General features: G+C 36.7%; 1 protein-coding gene across 5 annotated transcripts in view; it reads right to left on the bottom strand.

Moving 5' to 3' along the window:
* The window catches only part of LOC136853181 (enhancer of polycomb homolog 1-like), a 120,887-nt gene that overhangs the window by 48,384 nt on the left and 51,510 nt on the right, over positions 1-20,993 (bottom strand). For all 5 annotated transcript variants that reach the window (XM_067128556.1, XM_067128547.1, XM_067128561.1 and 2 more), the window contains exons 2-3: positions 20,003-20,119; positions 4,920-5,084 (exon numbers count right to left, since the gene is read on the bottom strand). In XM_067128556.1, coding sequence (XP_066984657.1) covers positions 4,920-5,084; positions 20,003-20,041 — 204 coding nt within the window. In that variant the 5' untranslated portion in view covers positions 20,042-20,119. The remainder of the gene's footprint in view (positions 1-4,919; positions 5,085-20,002; positions 20,120-20,993) is intronic.

Raw genomic sequence — 20,993 nt, 5'->3', positions numbered from 1 at the left:
TTCAAAGAATGACACTTAAACAACTCCTAGTTACATCTCTGATATTACATTAACGAATTCATTTTATCAAATGAGCGCGACTGAACAACCTCATCTCAAGGTCATGTAAAGTCCTTGTGACAAAGACTTTGCAAATGGACATAATACTTGTATGATATTTAAGTACAGAAATATAAATATAAATTTTCCATATCGATTTTACAGTTAAAGCATTAAAACTTATAAATGTACTTCAAACATTAAACAAGCATTTTCTGCAGGGGTATCATCTTTGAAAAGAGCAGTAACTTTGCAAATAGGTATCACATCTTGTAAAAGTACACTAAGTGAATGGGCTGAAATTACCTTTGCATCATATTTATGCATGTACAAAAATAAAAATAATACAGATTTTACACATGAAAGCATGAAATGCATGAAATGCATTTTTCATAGAGATTTTACACATTAAAACATGAAATGCATTTTTCATACAGATTTTACACATAAAAGAATGAAATGCATTTTTCATACAGATTTTATACATAAAAGCATGAAATGCATTTTCCATACAGATTTTACACATAAAAGAATGAAATGCATTTTTCATACAGATTTAATACATAAAAGCATGAAAACTTGTAAATTACTACAAAAATTAAACACCCACTTCTGCAGGGTTTCTCGAGAATTTCGTGTGTCTGTGAAAAAATCGCGTATGCCCATTAGTTAGGTTCCAGTGAAAAGTTTCTTTGTGTGTGAATCGTGTAAGATTGAATTATTACTGTATGTATGTGTGTGTGTATGTATGTATGTATGTATGTATGTGTATGTATGTGTGTATGTATATATATATATATATATATATATATATATATATATATATATATATATATATATATATATATATATATATATATTTATATAGGCTTGTCTATTGAAAAAATCAACAATATTTTCGGTGCAAAAATGGCGATTTCTATAATGATGCCAATACATATCTAAGAGGTGCTGATAATAAAAAAATGTAATTTTCACGAGGGGCACTGAAAAAAAATCAACAAGTGGCAAAATCACCGATTTTTGCTTCATGATGCCATACATATGCCATAAAAATCGGAACTCCAGCTGATAAGGGGGAAAATCATTGATTGTGTCATCTTATGCCATCAGTAGCAGAACTCCAGCTGATGTATGTACTGTATATGTGATATGTATATATATATATATATATATATATATATATATATATATATATATATATATATATATATATATATATATATATATATATATATATATATATGTATATGTATATGTATGTATGTATGTATGTATGATATACAGGCTTTACAACGGATCCAGCTTACAAAGTTCAGAGGTTACAACACTTTTCCAATATATTTATCAGAAATTATTTTTACTGGTTTATGACACACTCCAGGGTTACGTTGTAAGCCGATCCGATGGAAGAAATATAGCTCTACAACGGCAGAATAATCAAAATTTGGAGTTTTTAAGAAAAACTCAATAAAAATGCAGTTTACATCATTTTCAATACACCCAAAGCATTAAAAGTAAGGTTTTCTTGGTATTTTTGACGATTTTTCGGTTAGAACAATTTTTGGTTTATGACGTGGCGTAAAAACGGAACCCCCGTCATAAACCGGAGACTGCCTGTATATATATATATGTATATATACATATATGTATGTATATATACATATATGTATATACATATATATGTATATATATACATACATACTTATATACATATATATAATACACACACATATAATATATGTATATATACACATATTATATACACATATATTAGGCCTTTCGACTGCAATGGCTCTTTACTAGCAGACTGCTAGTAAAGGACCATTGTAATCAAAAGGCCTAGCAACCACTCTGTTGTTTCACTCTTTCCTTTGTGGCATTTGCCTTTATTTATATATTCATCACATTCCATATCTTCGTGATTCAGTTGTATATATCCTTTATATTTGCCTTTATTTATATATTCATCACATTTCATATATATGATTCAGTTGTATATATATATATATATATATATATATATATATATATATATATATATATATATATATATATATATATATATATATATATATATATATATATATATATATATATATATATATATATAAATATATATATATGTATGTGTGCATATATATATGTCTATGTACTACATATATGTATTTATTCAGTATTTAGTTTTGGCATGAACAGAAAGTACACCACAGTAAAATAGCTGTAGCCTATTTCATTCCATTTGTCGCCCCACCAACACGTTTTAGGTAGATGTGGCACACGCATGGCTACCTTGTGATTGGCTACAATCAATGTTTCCAATATCTTGGGCTTACTTTGATAAGGATGCAACTTCTTCAGTACTGTATCTGGATGCTTATATTTACAAAGAACCTTCACATCTTTGATAGTTAAACAACACAAGCACACAAAAGAAAAGCTTGTATCAAATAGTCTATGCAGGTCAAACAAATAAACAATGGTCTTTCGGTAACTTTTGTCTCACTGTTGGTAGCTAGAAAGACATCTGGCTGTGTGAGTAAAATCTATTTTATTCATGTAATTTGCATGCAAATTACATGAATAGCGGCAATATTCGAAATAGCATGGAATATAGTGTTAAAACGAAGAAGACATTGTTGTCTATGAGGCATGAAACTATCTAGGGAAGGTAAAAGCAAACAGCCTCTGCAACACTGGATGGAAAGCAATGCATAACTATAGTATTTCAGTTTTCTTTTCAGAACACTTTGCATGTTTACATTTTTTAATGAATTAACAAATCTTTATAATAGCTCAGTGGTTGGGCAACTTCCGGAGTATTTTGCCAAATAGCTTAACAAGCAAAAGTTTGAAATCTGATTTGAGGTCCTGTCACCCTTTGCATACTGATGGCATATATATACAGTATATATATACAGCATAAAAGGCTAACCTAGATTTTTTCGTTTAAAGTAAAGTTTGAATGATAACAAAATCTTGTGATCTGAACAATTTGTGGGCCTAGGTCTACCTGTAGTGTGGGCTACACCAGTGAGAAAAACATAATCAGAAAGCTCCATCGTTCGTATGTGTTTGACATGAGTAGACTGATACAAGCTCGTCTTTCTTGTGCTCGTAAGGGTATATTACTGATAAAAATTGACTTGTTATAAGGTGTGAAGGTTCTTGTATATAAACATTCAAATATTCCTAAAGAAATAGTCTGAGCTACAAATGCACGTGTCACATCATCACCCTTGGGTGGACTGATGAGTTGAAGCAGCCTATAATAGCAGACAATAGCACATTCGTTTCCCAAGCATTTCCACTGTGATCGTTAATGTTGAATCAACCAGAGCCATCAGTTTCAAGGGGGGTTCATGCAGTATGTCATTTGGGCAACTTTCAAATTTATTATATTACGCTCAGTTACCACTCATGATGTGTTGGTAGTGAATCTATGGTTTGCATCATGGTATTTGAAATATCTGAACACATGATAGGGTTAAGAACCAAGGACTTCAGAAGGTGCACCTAGGCTTTCCTTAATCTATGGGCAATCAAAAGACCCATCACAAAAAAAAAAGTCTCTTACTGGCTTCACAGAGTAATACTAGGTCAATGCTCACATGAAATGAACCTTGTCATTGCCATTACTTTTTCAATGAATTTAAAAGTTAAATACCATCTTGATAGCTGTTTCATGGAAATGCTAAATGACCCTTTATATATGAGGCATAACAGAAAAGGTTAATACTTATGCATATTCCCTATGGCTTGTCATACCAACAGAGCAAGTGGTTCCTCCAGTGGAGAATGCAACACAGGTGGAGAAATCATGTCTTGCTCTTCCATAAATTCTCCATTATGACATTCCTGTGATGTGGTCCTATATCCTATATTTGTTGTGACTTAATTTGGCATGTTAGCATCTCAGAAGATATACAAGCCCTATATTGTTCTAGTATTGTTGAAGGCACTTTGAAACCTATACAAGCAGCATACAGGGAAGCATGCAAGATTTATTGCTGTATTTCTTGTACAAGTCAGGCCCTGGCATCTCATTTCAACAGTCCGGGAAATTGAAAATTCAAGTCATCTTCACCTAGATTGTGATTTAGCACCATAAATTATGGATTTTTTTGTTAATTTTAGTTTTTTATAAGTATAACTAATTTTTGGTACTGTTCAATGTGTCCCATGCTTAACTTTTCTCCTTCCTGCTCCACTTCCAGCCTTCCAAGGCTTATGACAGAAGAATAAGCCAATTTGTTACTCAGAACCTACTGGACTATACTGCAAATGTGCATGGATCACATGTCAAGATACTTGTACTCTTCTTACCATTTTTTAAAAGATAGGGCATATTTTCTGTACAAAAATGGAACTGTTAGTTATGGGTTTGTATTAAAAACTTTTACTTGTCCTTTTTTTTTTAAGTAAATACATAAGGCAGTATTTAATCTTCGGTCAAGCATACAGTACTTTTATTATATCCTTGACTATCTTACTCATGTGTAAGAGGGACAAAGTATGGTGCTCTGTAAAAAAAAAAAAAAAAATATATATATATATATATATATATATATATATATATATATATATATATATATATATATATATATATATATATATATATATATATATATATATATATATAGTGTTATTAAGCCATTTCTTATTTCTCTATACTGGCAATTCTGTCCTTGTATTTTATATACACAATGAACATATTTCCAGTTATTTGGCTTTGGGCCATTTTTGGTTTGTTTGGATAACAAAGTTGATACTGTATGTCACTGAAGCCTTCATGGTGTAACCATTAAATAAATTCCTACATCTATAAATAAATTCCTACATCTAAAATAATGTAAAAGTAATTTTGCAGAGGAGCCCACCTTTTCCAGCCTGTCCATCATTTCCTCAAATTGCAAGCATGTTAAGGGTATTTCTCCTTTGGCTGCATGTTGATTGAGCCACTCCTCATCCTCTGAGTCCATATCATATTCAGGGATGTCTTGATCCGCAGAGAACGGGTGAATGTGGATTAGCTGTCGGGGGGCCTGGAACAAGAATAAAAAGATACTGTAACAAGTACAGTTAAACATATGATACAAAGTGCAACTGTTATAAATTCAGTAAAATATGCTATATAGGTCATAATACCCAGTTAATAGGTATCTATATATATTGCCAGCAATATCAGACCATACCAAATATATATATGACTCAAAATTACCATGTTCAGCTACAGAACAATAATCAATTTAATATAAATTTAATTTTTTCATAAACTCATTAAATTAACATTTAAAATTTTTAATTTCATCAACAAACTTTCCATATAGCTATTTTAGCATATGCCATAAAAATATTTACATCTAAAGAATTATAATAATCATGTAATATTGTAATTGACCAGTTATATACAATTTCTATATAAACAATGCAAACATTTTTATATATGCCAGCATATTTATTAAGATATACTCTAGTTTCATATAAATATTTCCTTTGCATTTCCTATATCATGTTCCAGATATAATTTGTGTTGAATATATATATCAAATATAGGCAGTCCTCAGTTATATGCGGAGTTCTGTATATAGGGTATGATGATAACTATAAATCGCTATAACTGAAAAATCAATATTTTATGCTATATATAAATTATAGGGGGCTTAGTGTTCTTGGTGATTTTCAGTTTCCACTACTCTAATTCTGTCCTTGTATTTGGCTATACACATTATCAGAACATATTTCCAGTTATCTGATTCCAGGCCATTTTTGCCGATTTTGTTTGGATAACAAAGTTAAAACTGTATGTCACTAAAGCCTTCATGCCTGTGTAGTCTTAAATACCTTTGGGCTACATCTATAAATAAATTCAAGGATTTCTCTGTGGAACATCTAAAATAATGGAAAAGTAATTTTGCAGATTAGCATGGAAACCTTTTCCAGCCTGTCCATCATTTCCTAGAGAAAATTGCAAAGCATGTTATTTTCTGTTTTGCATGACTTGCACTTTTTTGAGATAAACCATTACTCATCCTCTGAGTCCATATCATTTTCAGGGATTTTTTGATCTGAACTACCAAAAGGGTGCATGTTATTAGCATTTTTAGAGGGGCCTGGAACAAGAATAAAAGATACTGGTAACAAGTACAGAGCCTGCAAATTACAGGGTCAACTTTTCCTTAAAATACAAGTTAAACATATGATACAAAGTGCAACTGTTATAAATTCAGTATAAGTGCTTAAAAGGTCATAATACCCAGTTCAAAAGGTCTCTGATTTCCATTGCCAGCAATATCAGACCACACCAAAGCAGCAAGCTGACTCAAAATTACTATGTTCAGCTACAGAACAATAATCAATTTAACCTACAAATTTAATTTTTTCATAACTCATTAAATTAACATTTATTTAAAATTTTTTAATTTCATCAACAAACTTTCTCATTGGTAGCCATTTTAGCACATGCCATAAAAACATTTACATCTAAAGAATTATCAATAATCATGTAATATTGTAATTGACCAGTTCATACAATTTCTTGTAAAACAATGCAAACATTTTTTTCTATACTGCCAGCATCTTTATTAAGATAGACTCTAGTTTCACCAAAATATTTCCTTTGCATTTCCTCGGTCATGTTTCCAGAGCCTAATTTGTGTTAAATATCACTTCATGCATTTACAGGCAGTCCTCAGTTATTGCTATTGAGTAACCTATACTAGTGACATGAGGTGTGATGGGAACAAACTGACTGCATAACTGAAAATCAACGATTTTAGCTATTGTTTTTCTCTAGAATTTCAGGTCTGTGGTTGCAGAATCCTTGAAGTGGTGATTTTCATGTTACCATGTAGTAATAGGCTTTGGGGCATTGGAGCCTAACCCAATCTAAAGCATCCGATTTATATATAAATGGTGATTTTGGTTTTAAAAATCAGTGACTCAAGATTTTAGCTGTAACTTTTGGAAGAGATTAACAGGGGAAAGCCTGTACAAAGATGGCTCCCCCAATTTGTGGGCTTGAGCCATGGCCGGAGTCACCTGTTCAAGGATTTTTCTTGGAACATATATACACATTATTCATGGTTGAAAATCTCAAATGGGATACTGCATTATTCATGGAAAATTTTCACAATTTGGTGGTCCATTGTCAATAGTGAAATCAATATCTAAAGGAAAAAGAATAAATAATGAATTTTCATGTTTTCATGATAGCTGTTAATAAGAAAATGCACTTTTCAGAAATAAAACTATTACCATATTCAGAAATCCAAGCATTTTTAAAAAGAGGTTTTCTGGTGTTTTGAACATACCAAAATATGCAATTAGAGAAATAAGCATTTTTAGAAGGGTTTCAATATTCTTCCTGGAAAGTTTCAGCTGACAATCTTAAATGGGTTTAGTGAATATATCAGCTTGCTGGTGGGAACTATAATATATCAGTTAGACAAATTTTTGAATGGAAAACAAGATTAAATCTTAGCTTCTAGGAGTTGGCATTTTCAGGGACAAGGTAGAACTAAAAGATCTTGAACTTCTATGTTTGGGAGACAGAATGTTTTGAAACTGCTCATAAGATAATTATTTGACACCTCAAGATATTGAAGCATGCAAGTTTAATGTTCTGTTTGGATGGGAAACATTACTGCATTATTGACTGCTCAGTGTCAATAAAAATGAAATGGACAATCTTCAATTAGACATTTTTCAAGAGGTTTTTGAGAGTGAGTTGCTGCTCTTGAGCATCTCTGTAAGTTTGTTGAAGATATTAGCCTGCTAACAGAACTACAACTTGGGTATTATAAGGCCTGGGTACTTGTGATGCATTCTCCTTAATATCTACCATGTTTGCAGAGGCAAACTTGTTTGGTTTACATTTTAATGCAGCCTTTGATTTTGTGTATCATAAAGCACTTATCTATAAGCTAAGGTTGCTGTGAATTGGTGAATCTTTGATTTATTTATATCTTAAATGAAAATGAGGTTATCCAACTCAGAAAGTCTGATGATGATAGCCAGAACAGAAGCTATCAACTTTAGTAATAGTAACAATTATGCATTTCTCAGAGGAGGTGTTCTGGGGACCTTTGCTATTGATAACCTATGCTAGTCTACATGTGGGTGGTTTGGAACAAACTGACTGCATAAATATGATGCTCAACACTGCTTTTTGTACTGTTCCTTCTCTAGACCTCTAGGTCTGTGGTTGCAGAATCCTTGAATTGGGTTCTGGCATGTATTAATGTAGTGAAGTAGGCTTTGGGGCATGGAGCCTAACCCTTCTAAAGCATCCTGATTTATATATAAATGGTATGGTTTTAAAAATCAGTGACTCAAGATTTTAGCTGTAACTTTTGGGAAGAGATGGACTTGTGAGTGGACAAAGAGGCCTCTTACTTCGGTGCCATGCTTGAGCACCACCCTGCCTTTCTCATTTCAAGCCTGCAGTATTCCACCACTGGCTCATGGAGCATTTACTCTCCTTGCCCTTCTGCTTTGAACTACATCAAAAACGAACTAGCAACAGTGGCCAACCTTTCTTTGCTACAACATCAAAAACCAACTAGCAACAGTGGCCAACCTTTCTTTGCTGCATATCATTAGCAGCCTACCAAGAAGCCACTGCTACCTTACCACCCAACACTGTCTTGTCCCTGTTCCTTCGGTCTGATGATATAACAGATTATGATAAGTGTACATAGTCTGCACTGCTATTCTGACACACCATGTAGTAATAGCACTGGTTTTTAAGCTGAACAGGGCACAGATGCCCACCCTCCAGCTTCTGGGCCATAGGACATGATTACCTGTCTTCTTTCAAGAAAGCAGCACTGGGAATAAGTGACGTAGATATGCTCATGCACATAATGAGTAGTCTACGAGATTATAGCGACATTAAAAAGTTTCAGCAGTAATCACTGAATTCAAAATTTCTGGAACCTCTCTAACACTGCACATTCACTGTATACATAAGTACTATTTATAGGGTATCTGAGTTTAATCAATCTACAAAGCATTTCCTTAAGGAAAGTACTACTGTATACTGTGCTACCATGAATTTAGCAATTACTGTGTTTCCTCATAAAAAAGCCAATTATGTAACATTACTATCACAAGCCAAGCTACAACTTTGTTAAAAAACAAGAATGGTACAAGCACAAGAGCAACATGGGAGAAAGCAGCCAAGTACAAGGAAACTGAAAATTAGGGTGAAATAATAGTTAAGTAAACTATGAAGACTCATGTTAGCTTGCTCAACAAAAGAGCATTTATACATGTTTCAACATCTGATATTCTGATTCAGCTATAGGATTAGGATGCTTATTCCACAATTGGGTCACAGCAGGGATAAAAACACTAGAAAAATGACGTGTCAAACCTGACAAGAAAAGGCAAAACCATTAGAATTAACTGCATATCTAATACTATGTGGTAGATGGTATAGTCTGGCAAGATCTCATGCAAAGGATGGTCATAATTATGAAATATTTTTTATACAGCATGCGCAATAAGCTAAAGGAACAATGGTGACAGAAACTAATGTCATGACCAGAGATAAATTTAAAAGAACTCTAGTTTTTGTCCAAAATTTTGAATACAAGTCAACTACTGAAGGCCACACAAGAGACTGATGGAAACATTTTTCAGGACAGACAGGTCTCTAAAAATCTTTAAACACGGGATTTTTTTTTTTTTTTTGCAACTGAATTAAAGACAGACTCAGTTTCTCAAAAGTGAATTTGCAATCAAGAATGACACAGAATTTTACTGTTGTCTGTGAAAATATCTGGGTGAGGAGATCCTGCTAACAATCATACTTTATTTTCATTTTGTTAGCATTTAATTCCAGCTATACTTTTATTTTTCATTAAAATGTATATTTTTTTTTAAAATAGGACTTATTGACCAAAACATATACTCATCAGGCTTGCTGATCATTTTTAGTAACAGTAGCACTCAATATGCTCTCATTTATCTGGTGTGATTGCATATGACTTTTCATTTCTAAGTCTGGTTTTCTCTCCACTTCCCAGCATTTTCTCTTGTTTATTATGGTACCATCAACAAAGTCTACAATTCTGCTAATTATCTGCTTCACCATCAACCTGGTGTAGCTGCAAAGTACTTCTTTATTTTCAAATCTGTTTCTCTGATCCATTTTGGCATAACTGTAGTATTTAAACAGGGCAGCAAACAAAATTTGTTTGACTTTCCTTTCTATATAGTTAGCGGGAACAACTTTTCTTCTATGACAAAATTGCAAACATGTATTCAACTATGTTTTCTGATAACTATTTACACCCACAATCACTGCATTCTTGGCTGCCTTTCCTTCTATGTCACGGAATGGTTTTCAAGTCCCTATTAGAGTGGTACCCATCATCTTTTGCATTTTTCTTTAATTAAAGCACCCATGGTACCCATCATCTTTTGCATTTTTCTTTAATTAAAGCACCCAAACTATAGCCACATCAAAGTGAGGCAAAACATATTCCTCAGCAGTTGCTGGGGCATAAACTCCTGGACGCTGCATACTGTTAGGTCAAGTTAGTATGCAGCCCCATAATTACCACACAAACACAAATTCTAACAAAGCAGTACTAAAGTTAATTCATTTTCATACCCACCAGGACTGTACACTCTACACACTTCCCTTCATCACTGGTAAAAGCTGCAAGTGCTGAATTATGGTTTTTCAAGTGCATTTTTGTTTCAAGTATTTTCTATTTGAACTTACAGGATTTCATTGTTTCTTGGGTCTGGGGAGGGTGAACCACTCTCAGAAACTATATATTTTGGAAAAAATCAATATCAAAATTGTTTAAAACAAAGGAAAGTAAACAAGACTATTTAAAACTCAGCAATGTTAACCATCCCAGTCTTATTATGTTAATTTATCTTAATTTCATTTCATTATATCAAGAGAGAAGAAAGTTAAGAGCAGCAGGCCATTTTACTTAATCAATGGAACCTGGTAACACAATCATATGAGCTTTCCTTATCACTATAAAAAATCATTAACTCTTATTAGATATTCGTCAATGTACTAATGTTCAATAAATGGCCAAATATGGCAAATGTTTCTTTAAATACATTTACCATTTGCAGCTAACCAAAGATTAAATTTATACTGTAAAATACATTTACATAATGGGATCGTTCAAACAATATTGGTCACACATAGTTTCAGAGGCCTTAGAAATAATGGAAAACAATCTTAGGCAAAAATACCAAATTTTGAAAATTTACATTTTTATAATAAAATACAGTTTTTTATATACTTACCAAGTGATTACATAGATATTAGTTCACTTTACATGGCACCTTGAATTCAAAATTCCATGGGTAACACTTCACACATCTGTGTAGGTGACCAGTTCTGCCCACTAGTGGAAATATCAGGAACAACTTTAGCAATCTGTTCATGCCTTATGTCCATCAACTGTGGGGAGGGTGGGCTCCGATCATGTAATTACTTGGTAAGTATACTGTATATAAAACTATTTTTTATAAAAATGTCATTTTGATATTAAGTAACTTACCAAGTAATTACATAGCTGATTCCCACACTGATCGGAGGTGGGATACATGGACATATTCTACTCCAAAATAAGTCTAATCCTTCGGGCCAGCCCTAGGAGAGCTGTTAATCAGCTCAGTGGTCTGGTAAAACTAAGGTATACTCTACTCCAAAAACATTATGTAATGAATTTGAAAATAGGAAAAACTGCTAGCATTGAAAACCAATGCTTGTCGTTACCTATCAGCTAAGAGAGCTACTGGGATACTTCCTCTGGTAGGTGCTAATCTTAACTCGTAGTGGTGTGGCGGTATAGCCATGGGTCACCTCCTACTTAGTGGGAACTTTGCAGCGAAGGAAGTACTCCAATGACTGGCAAAGAATGATAGGTGCTCGCCCTTGCCCTGGGCGTAGCACCAAAATAAAAATAACCAGACAACATTGTCACCTACACTGAGATAATACCACAGCCCATCAAATGAGAGTGGTGGGTGCTTCAGGTACAGTGTACTCCTGGCTCCACAAAAAACTTGACACCTTATTACAAGGTGAAGAGACAGTAGGAAAAAACAATCCTATGCTTCCTTCCATGATGCCATGCCAGTCACTAGAAATGGTCTCAAGGCACTGAAAGATTCAATACTGTTTAAATTCAATTAAAAATAATGGGAAATGAAGAACGATTCCATTCCCAGTAGTTCGAAGGTAGAATGGACGTACAAGGCATAAAATGTATGCGAGCTAAAGAGGTAGAGGCTACCATGACGTCCTTACCGTTACTTAAAAGAAGGCAAACTGCTCTCTTAATTCTGAGTGTGACCCAAGTTAGAAGTCCATGGGGGCAATACGTTCTAGTCAGTGAATGAAATGGATCTTGTCATATCACCATCTGTAGAGGATGGTCCTCTGAAAATCTCTAAAAGGACAGAGACTCCCATTCTCCTACAGAGCTGGAGAGGGCTTGAACGCTAGGAGAATGATCTGGTGTCAGGCTGTAGCTGGCGCCAGTTGAGCTAAGAACTTTTGACTGGCAGGCACTTGTGGGAACTAGTGGATGCTTGTGGGAGCTAGCGGGCACCCGTGGGAGCTAGCAGGCACCCGTGGGAGCTAGCAGGCACTCGGAGCAAGAGCTGGCGCCAGGCTGGGTGCCAAACGAGCTGGGAGCCAGACAAGCTATAAGCTTGTGGCTCTGGAAGCTCCATAGCTGGTGCAAGACAGCAGCTGACACCAAACTGTAGCTCGCCCAGGCAAGCTAGACGATCGGGATCACCTGATAAAGTGAGACGCGGAGGGCGACTATACTTCCAGTAGGGCTATGTGGAATGCAAGTAAAGATGTGGAGGACAAATATAATTCCAGTAGGACTAAGTAGAATACAAGTAAAGGGCAAATGAGCCTGAAAGCTATGGAAGAAGAGGCTGCTCTGATGTCCTTGACTTTCACTTAAAAGGCATAATGTTTCCCTAAGCATAAAAAATAAGCTCTTTCAGAATGTGACCTTAGTCTGATTCTGTTCATGTAAAAACCCAAAAGCTGTAGTTGGACAGGTTCTCTCTTCTTCAGTTAATGATGTCCATTAACCTCCTAAAGGAGCAGGAATGGATCTAGAGCTTGAATAGGTCCTCATTATGGCTAAAAATCCCAGGGTAAACAAAGAAAAAGGTCTCCCTGTGAAAATACCTTCTCTAAACAACGACTTGGATCTCACTAGTGCATCCTAGTCGAAGCCAGGGGTCACTCGGCAGGATGTCTTCAGTGTAAGGTTGCCGAGAAGAGGAACGCAGGGAATCAAACAAGGGACTTGTCGGTCATTCAGAATACATCCAGGCTCCTGAAGACCGGACTCCTTCCTCGCTTGAATGCATCAAAGACCAGATAAGGTCGTCAAAAGCTAGGCCCCTTTGTTTAAACACTTAGTTAAGCATAGATCAATACCTTTACAGAGGAGTACGAAAGATGTAGATCTCCTCAGGTACAGAAGGGGCATCTGAAAATGGGCCACAGATGTCTCCAAGAAGAGAGGTAGAGACTGCAAATCTAGCTTTAAAAAAGGCCACTTAGACTGGCACACAGGGCTATAAGAATGACATATACAACACTAGTTTAAGCAATAACACTACCATAAAAACCTTGTACTGGTGCTTTCTGAAGCTTCGAAGATTCCTGGAGGTAGCAAATAGGATCATAGATTATCTGCCCCATGGACTCCACAGTTCCCACAAGACCAGGGGACATAAGAAGTACCTGCTCTCAGTTTGTTCGCAAGAACTTTAGATGACTTGAATGAAATCGAATCCGATCCATTAACAGTTGAGGGTCTTTGCTTGGAGAGAAAGTGAGAGAGAAAATGAGCCTTTCTTCTCAATGAATATGCTAGGAATGAAACCTTGTCTAAAGAGAACTACCGCATTCCAGGTGTAAACTAAGGTGAAGAAGCACTGAAGCTCCCAAGAGAAATGCTTACAGCTCTCTAACATATGTGAGAAGGATCCATCATCCGGGGATCATGACCCAGGAAGTTTCCGGTTAACCTGTGGGTTCCTCGACCAAGATCTGAGGTGTAAAGCAGAAGACTGGGTCTGGGCTTAGAGGAAGAAGGGAGTTCCCTACTTTATCTATGTATGAACAGCCACCATTGCAGGTCCGACTCATATGAAGTTTGTCCAACTTGACTAACGTCTCGGTGGACAACAGAGTCCCCAGTACAGTAGACTCATCCACTAATGTTCCGAGAAAGAAGAAAAAAGGGGACAATATATTAGCAGACTGTCTGAAACAAACAGTGATTCTCTAAGCAGACAGAAAGCCACAAAATTCCAAAGGGTGAGACTGACAGTGTTCTGAGGAAGAGGTGATAATATGTTGGTACGCAAAAACAACAGGGCTGATTGTGAATGTGTGGCTCTCCCAGTAGAAAAGGAGCACCAGAGCTCTCTCTTCTTGAAATTCCAGAGAAAAGAGTGGAAAGCTCTAAAACCCATCTCAACTGTCCTTGTCCTTACAGAACAGGACTAAGAGACAATCTGAGGCGATGTCCTTCGGTAAACATGCTCCTACTGCAAGTCAAGAAAAAGCCTTTTACTTCAAAAATCTTGACAAGATCTCTGACAAGGTGGTCTTGTTCTGTCAAAGCACCAGAGCGCGCAAAATCCAAAGACACTTGTCTTGCTCCCTTTTCAACAAAAGTCAAACTCCCAACTCCCTGAGAGACTTCTTGGAGGACGAAGAAAAATGCCAAAGGAGGGAGATTCCTTCAACAAGCTCATAAATTTGGGACACGAAGGCCCTGTCTGCAAAGGACAGGACTCTGAGACACTAATTGTAACTAAAAAAGGAGCAACATCGGCTTATCTTGAACCCTAAGCACAGGTCAAACAGACTGAAGAGAGCCACAACGCTTTTGAGCGGTCAGTATGGCGCTCAGAGGCGGGAGTCTGATACTGAAGAGTTGGTGGCTGGTGATCAGAGACTGGTGCCGGCCACTTGAAAAGCCAGAACCAGGCATTCACTCAGAGACTGGTGCTCAAGAAAGAGCAACAGTGTGTTCTTAGCAAAGACGGACGTCAAGTACTAAAGAGGAACTGGCACCAGACACTAGAAGGCTGGCGCAGGGCACATGGGAGCGGATGATGCGAGCTCTGAAGGTTGGTGCCAGGTACTGAAGAGAGCGCTGAGAGCCTGGGAACTAGTGTTGGGCGTCCAGGAATAGGCGCTGAAAGATCAGGAACTGGCACCAGGTGCTCAGGAAGACACCAATTCAAGGAGAGATGATAAAAATACACATCAAGACACCTTTCCAGTGGCTGTCTAACACTACAGTGCACATCCATCAAGACCCCTTTCCAGTGGATGCTTGCCAAATCCTGGGAATTTACTGCAGGTTCGACTGAGGGGGTGACTACCGGTGCGCAAACCCCACCGACCTCCCTTGGACTTCCAGTATGCCTCCTCCCAGGTTTAGGGGAGTCTGATAGGGACCTTCGTCTAGGAGAGTCAGTGGGACGAACAACCACCTCCTCCACTACACATCCACCAAGACGCCTTTTCAGTGGCTGTCTGTTGATACCTGGGAACGTGCAACAGGTTCAACGGATGGGGCAACTACCCCAGGGGACTTCCCACCAGCCTCCATTGGACTTTCAGTAAGACTCCTCCCAGGTCTAGGGGAGTATGACAGTGACTTAGGCCTCGAAGAACCGGCAGGCCAGATAATCACCTCCTGCACTGCACAATACTCACTTTGCAAGGTTAATTTTCTGTTAAGCCAGACACAAGATTGGCGATGGGAGGGAAGCTAGGGAGCCAGGCGCGGAAGCAAGTGGATAAACACATAGGGCTAGTAGAAGGAGAGGAAAAGGGTATGTCAGCTTTGTACATGCCTGGCTGACTGCTACAGTTGCCGCCTGTGGGCGCGCACTTGGGCGTTCAGGGGCTTGGGACGCCTTGGCCGCACAGAGCACGAGTTGGCGCTTGGGCGCTTTTGGCTGCTCAGAGCAAGAATTGGCGCCAGAAAGTAGATGGCGCCAGTGGGCACCATCTACCGCTCATAGCATGATCTGGTGTCAGGCTGAAATGGGCGCCAGTGGCTGCTTCAAGATATTGGAAGTGTGGAACATTCACGATCTGCGCAACAACCTAGATGCATGTTATCCTTGCACAGGACATGAGAAACTTCTCAGAAAAAGTTCCAACTTAGTAAATGTACTGATGAAGAGAGTACTCTACACAATATACTGAAGAAGCAAATACTGGGACGAACTTATTATCAACTAAAAAATTCCCCTTCGGTAACATATATGAAAATATATTATTTCCGAGGTAGAGCGAATTGGATATTAAAGGACGTTTGTAGCTTACTGATTGTATATGAATCACGGTGATGTGATAAAAAGTCATATATGTAATCTGCTTTTTTGTAGTTTTACATTTTGTTTGATAATATATGTATAAATAATGTACTTATTGTATTAAGGCCGAAACATAGTTTTATAAGCTGATGGGATAGGTGGGTTATTATAAATTGCAGAGTATAAGTAACCTTTTGTGTCATCCCTCAAAATGTTGGGTTAATTGCATACCAGCTGCTTAAGCTGATCCTCAAAAATTCAGTCGCATAATGCCAGGAAATATTTGTAGCAACTCTTTAAGCTTTATGGTTATGGTATGGGGGGTGCAGTAATTGCTTAGTACTTTAACACTTATGTACAACCCAGTGGCTAAGGTTCACATTTTATTCTCAAGCTGTAAGTCAACCCTAGTTTTGCACTAATAGTTTCATCCTTAAGAGTCAATTTTTGCTAAACAACCCAATCATACAACTTTAAGACATGTTCAGTGCCTTTCTGGCAATGTCTCAAACTTTTAATTTATTTCCTATAGGTTCTCAAGCCTATGCAAACATTCATTTCATTTTGACTTTGTTTCTGTCTTTTACACATTCAGACATTCTCTTCTTGCAAGTTTAATTTTTGAAGCTGAATTACCATTACTGACTTGTTCCACATGAACAAATGCACATTACCAATTGCAGCAGCATAATGGGCTTATATTTCACACTGCATTTGACTTCAGACTATACAGTACACACTCCTCAGTCTTACAAATCAATCAAAGAGAAGTATTCCTGAATCTGTAAGGAAGTCAAGAGAAATATGCAGGTAGAAATGTTCTTTAACAAGAGAGAGAGAGAGAGAGAGAGAGAGAGAGAGAGAGAGAGAGAGAGAGAGAGAGAGAGAGAGAGAGAGAGAGAGAGAGAGAGAGAGAGAGAGAGAGAGAGAGAGAGAGAGAGAGAGAGAGAGAGAGAGAGAGAGAGAGAGAGAGAGAGAGAGAGAGAGAGAGAGAGAGAGAGAGAGAGAGAGAGAGAGAGAGAGAGAGAGAGAGAGAATGTGGGTCAGCATGCTAAATATCTGATATCTAAGCACACCTTGGTTAGGCTACATGGATGTCTCTGTTTTTAGGGGTGATTTTCAGCTTTACACATATGAATTACTGATTCCAAGTACCTCATCTGGATCTCCTGCTGTTACTTTACTGAACAATGCTTATTCACTAAGTACTAAACTTAGTAAACCCATATGGTGCCAATGCACATCTGGATCTCCTGCTGCTGCTTTACTGAACAATGCTTATTCACTAAGTACCAAACTTAGTACACCCATATGGTGCCAATGCACATCTGGATCTCCTGCTGTTACTTTACTGAATAACTTATTCACTAAGTACCAAACTTAGTAAACCCATATGGTGCCAATGCACATCTGGATCTCCTGCTGTTACTTTACTGAACAACGCTTATTCACTAAGTACCAAATTTAGTAAACCCATATGTTGCCAATGCACATCTGGATCTCCTGGTGTTACTTTACTGAACAACACTTATTCACTAAGTACTAACTTAGTAAACCCATATGGTGCCAATGCACATCTGGATCTCCTGCTGTTACTTTACTGAACAACTCTTATTCACTAAGCACCAAACTTAGTAAACCCATATGGTACCAATGCACATCTGGATCTCCAGCTGTTACTTTACTGAACAACGCTTATTCACTAAGTACCTAACTTAGTATACCCATATGGTGCCAATGCACATCTGGATCTCCTGCTGTTACTTTACTGAACAACTTATTCACTAAGTACCAAACTTAGTAAACCCATATGGTGCCAATGCACATCTGGATCTCCTGCTGTTACTTTACTGAACAACGCTTATTCACTAAGTACCAAATTTAGTAAACCCATATGTTGCCAATGCACATCTGGATCTCCTGGTGTTGCTTTACTGAACAACACTTATTCACTAAGTACCTAACTTAGTAAACCCATATGGTGCCAATGCACATCTGGATCTCCTGCTGTTACTTTACTGAACAACTCTTATTCACTAAGCACCAAACTTAGTAAACCCATATGGTACCAATGCACATCTGGATCTCCAGCTGTTACTTTACTGAACAACGCTTATTCACTAAGTACCAAACTTAGTATACCCATATGGTGCCAATGCACATCTGGATCTCCTGCTGTTACTTTACTGAACAACTCTTATTCACTAAGTACCAAACTTAGTGAACCCATATGGTGCCAATGCACATCTGGATCTTCTGCTGTTGCTTTACTGAACACTTATTCACTAAGTACCTAACTTAGTAAACCCATATGGTGCCAATCTGGATCTCCTGCTGTTACTTTACTGAACAACGCTTATTCACTAAGTACCAAATTTAGTAAACCCATATGTTGCCAATGCACATCTGGATCTCGGGCTGTTGCTTTACTGAACAACACTTATTCACTAAGTACCTAACTTAGTAAACCCATATGGTGCCAATGCACATCTGGATCTCCTGCTGTTACTTTACTGAACAACTCTTATTCACTAAGCACCAAACTTAGTAAACCCATATGGTACCAATGCACATCTGGATCTCCAGCTGTTACTTTACTGAACAACGCTTATTCACTAAGTACCAAACTTAGTATACCCATATGGTGCCAATGCACATCTGGATCTCCTGCTGTTACTTTACTGAACAACGCTTATTCACTAAGTACCAAACTTAGTATACCCATATGGTGCCAATGCACATCTGGATCTCCAGCTGTTACTTTACTGAACAACGCTTATTCACTAAGTACCAAACTTAGTATACCCATATGGTGCCAATGCACATCTGGATCTCCTGCTGTTACTTTACTGAACAACGCTTATTCACTAAGTACCAAACTTAGTAAACCCATATGGTGCCAATGCACATCTGGATCTTCTGCTGTTACTTTACTGAACAACTCTTATTCACTAAGTACCAAACTTAGTAAACCCATATGGTGCCAATGCACATCTGGATCTTCTGCTGTTACTTTACTGAACAACTCTTATTCACTAAGTACCAAACTTAGTAAACCCATATGGTGCCAATGCACATCTGGATCTTCTGCTGTTGCTTTACTGAACACTTATTCACTAAGTACCTAACTTAGTAAACCCATATGGTGCCAATCTGGATCTCCTGCTGTTACTTTACTGAACAACGCTTATTCACTAAGTACCAAATCTAGTAAACCCATATGTTGCCAATGCACATCTGGATCTCGGGCTGTTGCTTTACTGAACAACACTTATTCACTAAGTACCTAACTTAGTAAACCCATATGGTGCCAATGCACATCTGGATCTCCTGCTGTTACTTTACTGAACAACTCTTATTCACTAAGTACCAAATTTAGTAAACCCATATGGTGCCAATGCACATTCTTTTCAAGACTGAACATAAGACTTTGTTCTACTACTGCTTACATAAAACTACGAAATGTTCAAAACTTATACGTATTTTCTTGTAACAAAAACTGTCAGAACTAGGGTATTATAATACTAAAAATGGATATAATACACCAGAACAATGAGTTAAATTATGCCAAGAAATGTATGAAATGATTACTCACCTTATAGGTGGGAGGATACATAGAATCCAGGACGGACATGTCATCGGTACCAGCTTCATAGACTTCTGGAACCGGAATAATACGTTGATGGAAGATGGCTTGCTGAAGATGATGTTCCTGAAAAGGGAATATATTTTCAGATAAAGTTCATGGCATTCACTTAAGAAATAGAAATAACAGCAACATCACCATGAAAATAGTGTAATTTATTATTAAAGCTGTATACACCTAAGCTTAAAACCATAGTACCTTTCTCAGTACAGATATCTCCAAAACTACAGCAGATTCTAATATACTTTTTTTTTTGTAAATTTTTGTCCAAACCATAAACTTGGGCATGGATATTAATTTCCTACTCTCTTGCATAACCTAAATGGATTTAAATCAATAATCAACATCAATGGCAACCAAAACAAATTTACAACACTTTCTTCATAATACAGTAACTATACAGCAGACTAGTAAATGGTACTGAGACCCAAATCACATCCTATCAGACAACTACGTCACTTGACCCTTAAGGGACGGCATAATTTATCAATGTGCAGCACCCCAGACCGGGGAAACTTTGAGGTTGGCAAAATAAAAAAAAAAATCACATCAATGACATGTACATTCACACTGTATAAATAAAAATATTCAAAAAAATTTTCCCTACCTTCCACAAGAAGTTGAAAATGACTATTTACAACCCCTTATGGAGCCTCATTTACAAGACAATCGTAAATTTTACCAACTTATATATGTTTTTTCTAATAAATAAGTTTTTTGGATTTTGTAAAATTATTATTACTGCTCACACAATATCAAAACAGATAAGAAATAAAAGCAGTAACAAATTTTTTGCATATTTGTTGTAAAATATTCACATAAATTTACGAGAAGGAAGATTCAGTAACTTTTTTTTTACATGCTTTTTCTAATATTTCTTTGCAATTTTCTTTGTAAAATTACATTTACAACCGACATACTATCGTAAAAAAAAAAAAAA

Source organism: Macrobrachium rosenbergii, chromosome 3, assembly GCF_040412425.1.
Source record: "Macrobrachium rosenbergii isolate ZJJX-2024 chromosome 3, ASM4041242v1, whole genome shotgun sequence".
NCBI lineage: Eukaryota > Metazoa > Arthropoda > Malacostraca > Decapoda > Palaemonidae > Macrobrachium > Macrobrachium rosenbergii.
The sequence above is the reverse complement of the archived record's forward strand: the minus strand, read 5'-3'. Positions and strand labels throughout refer to the sequence as shown.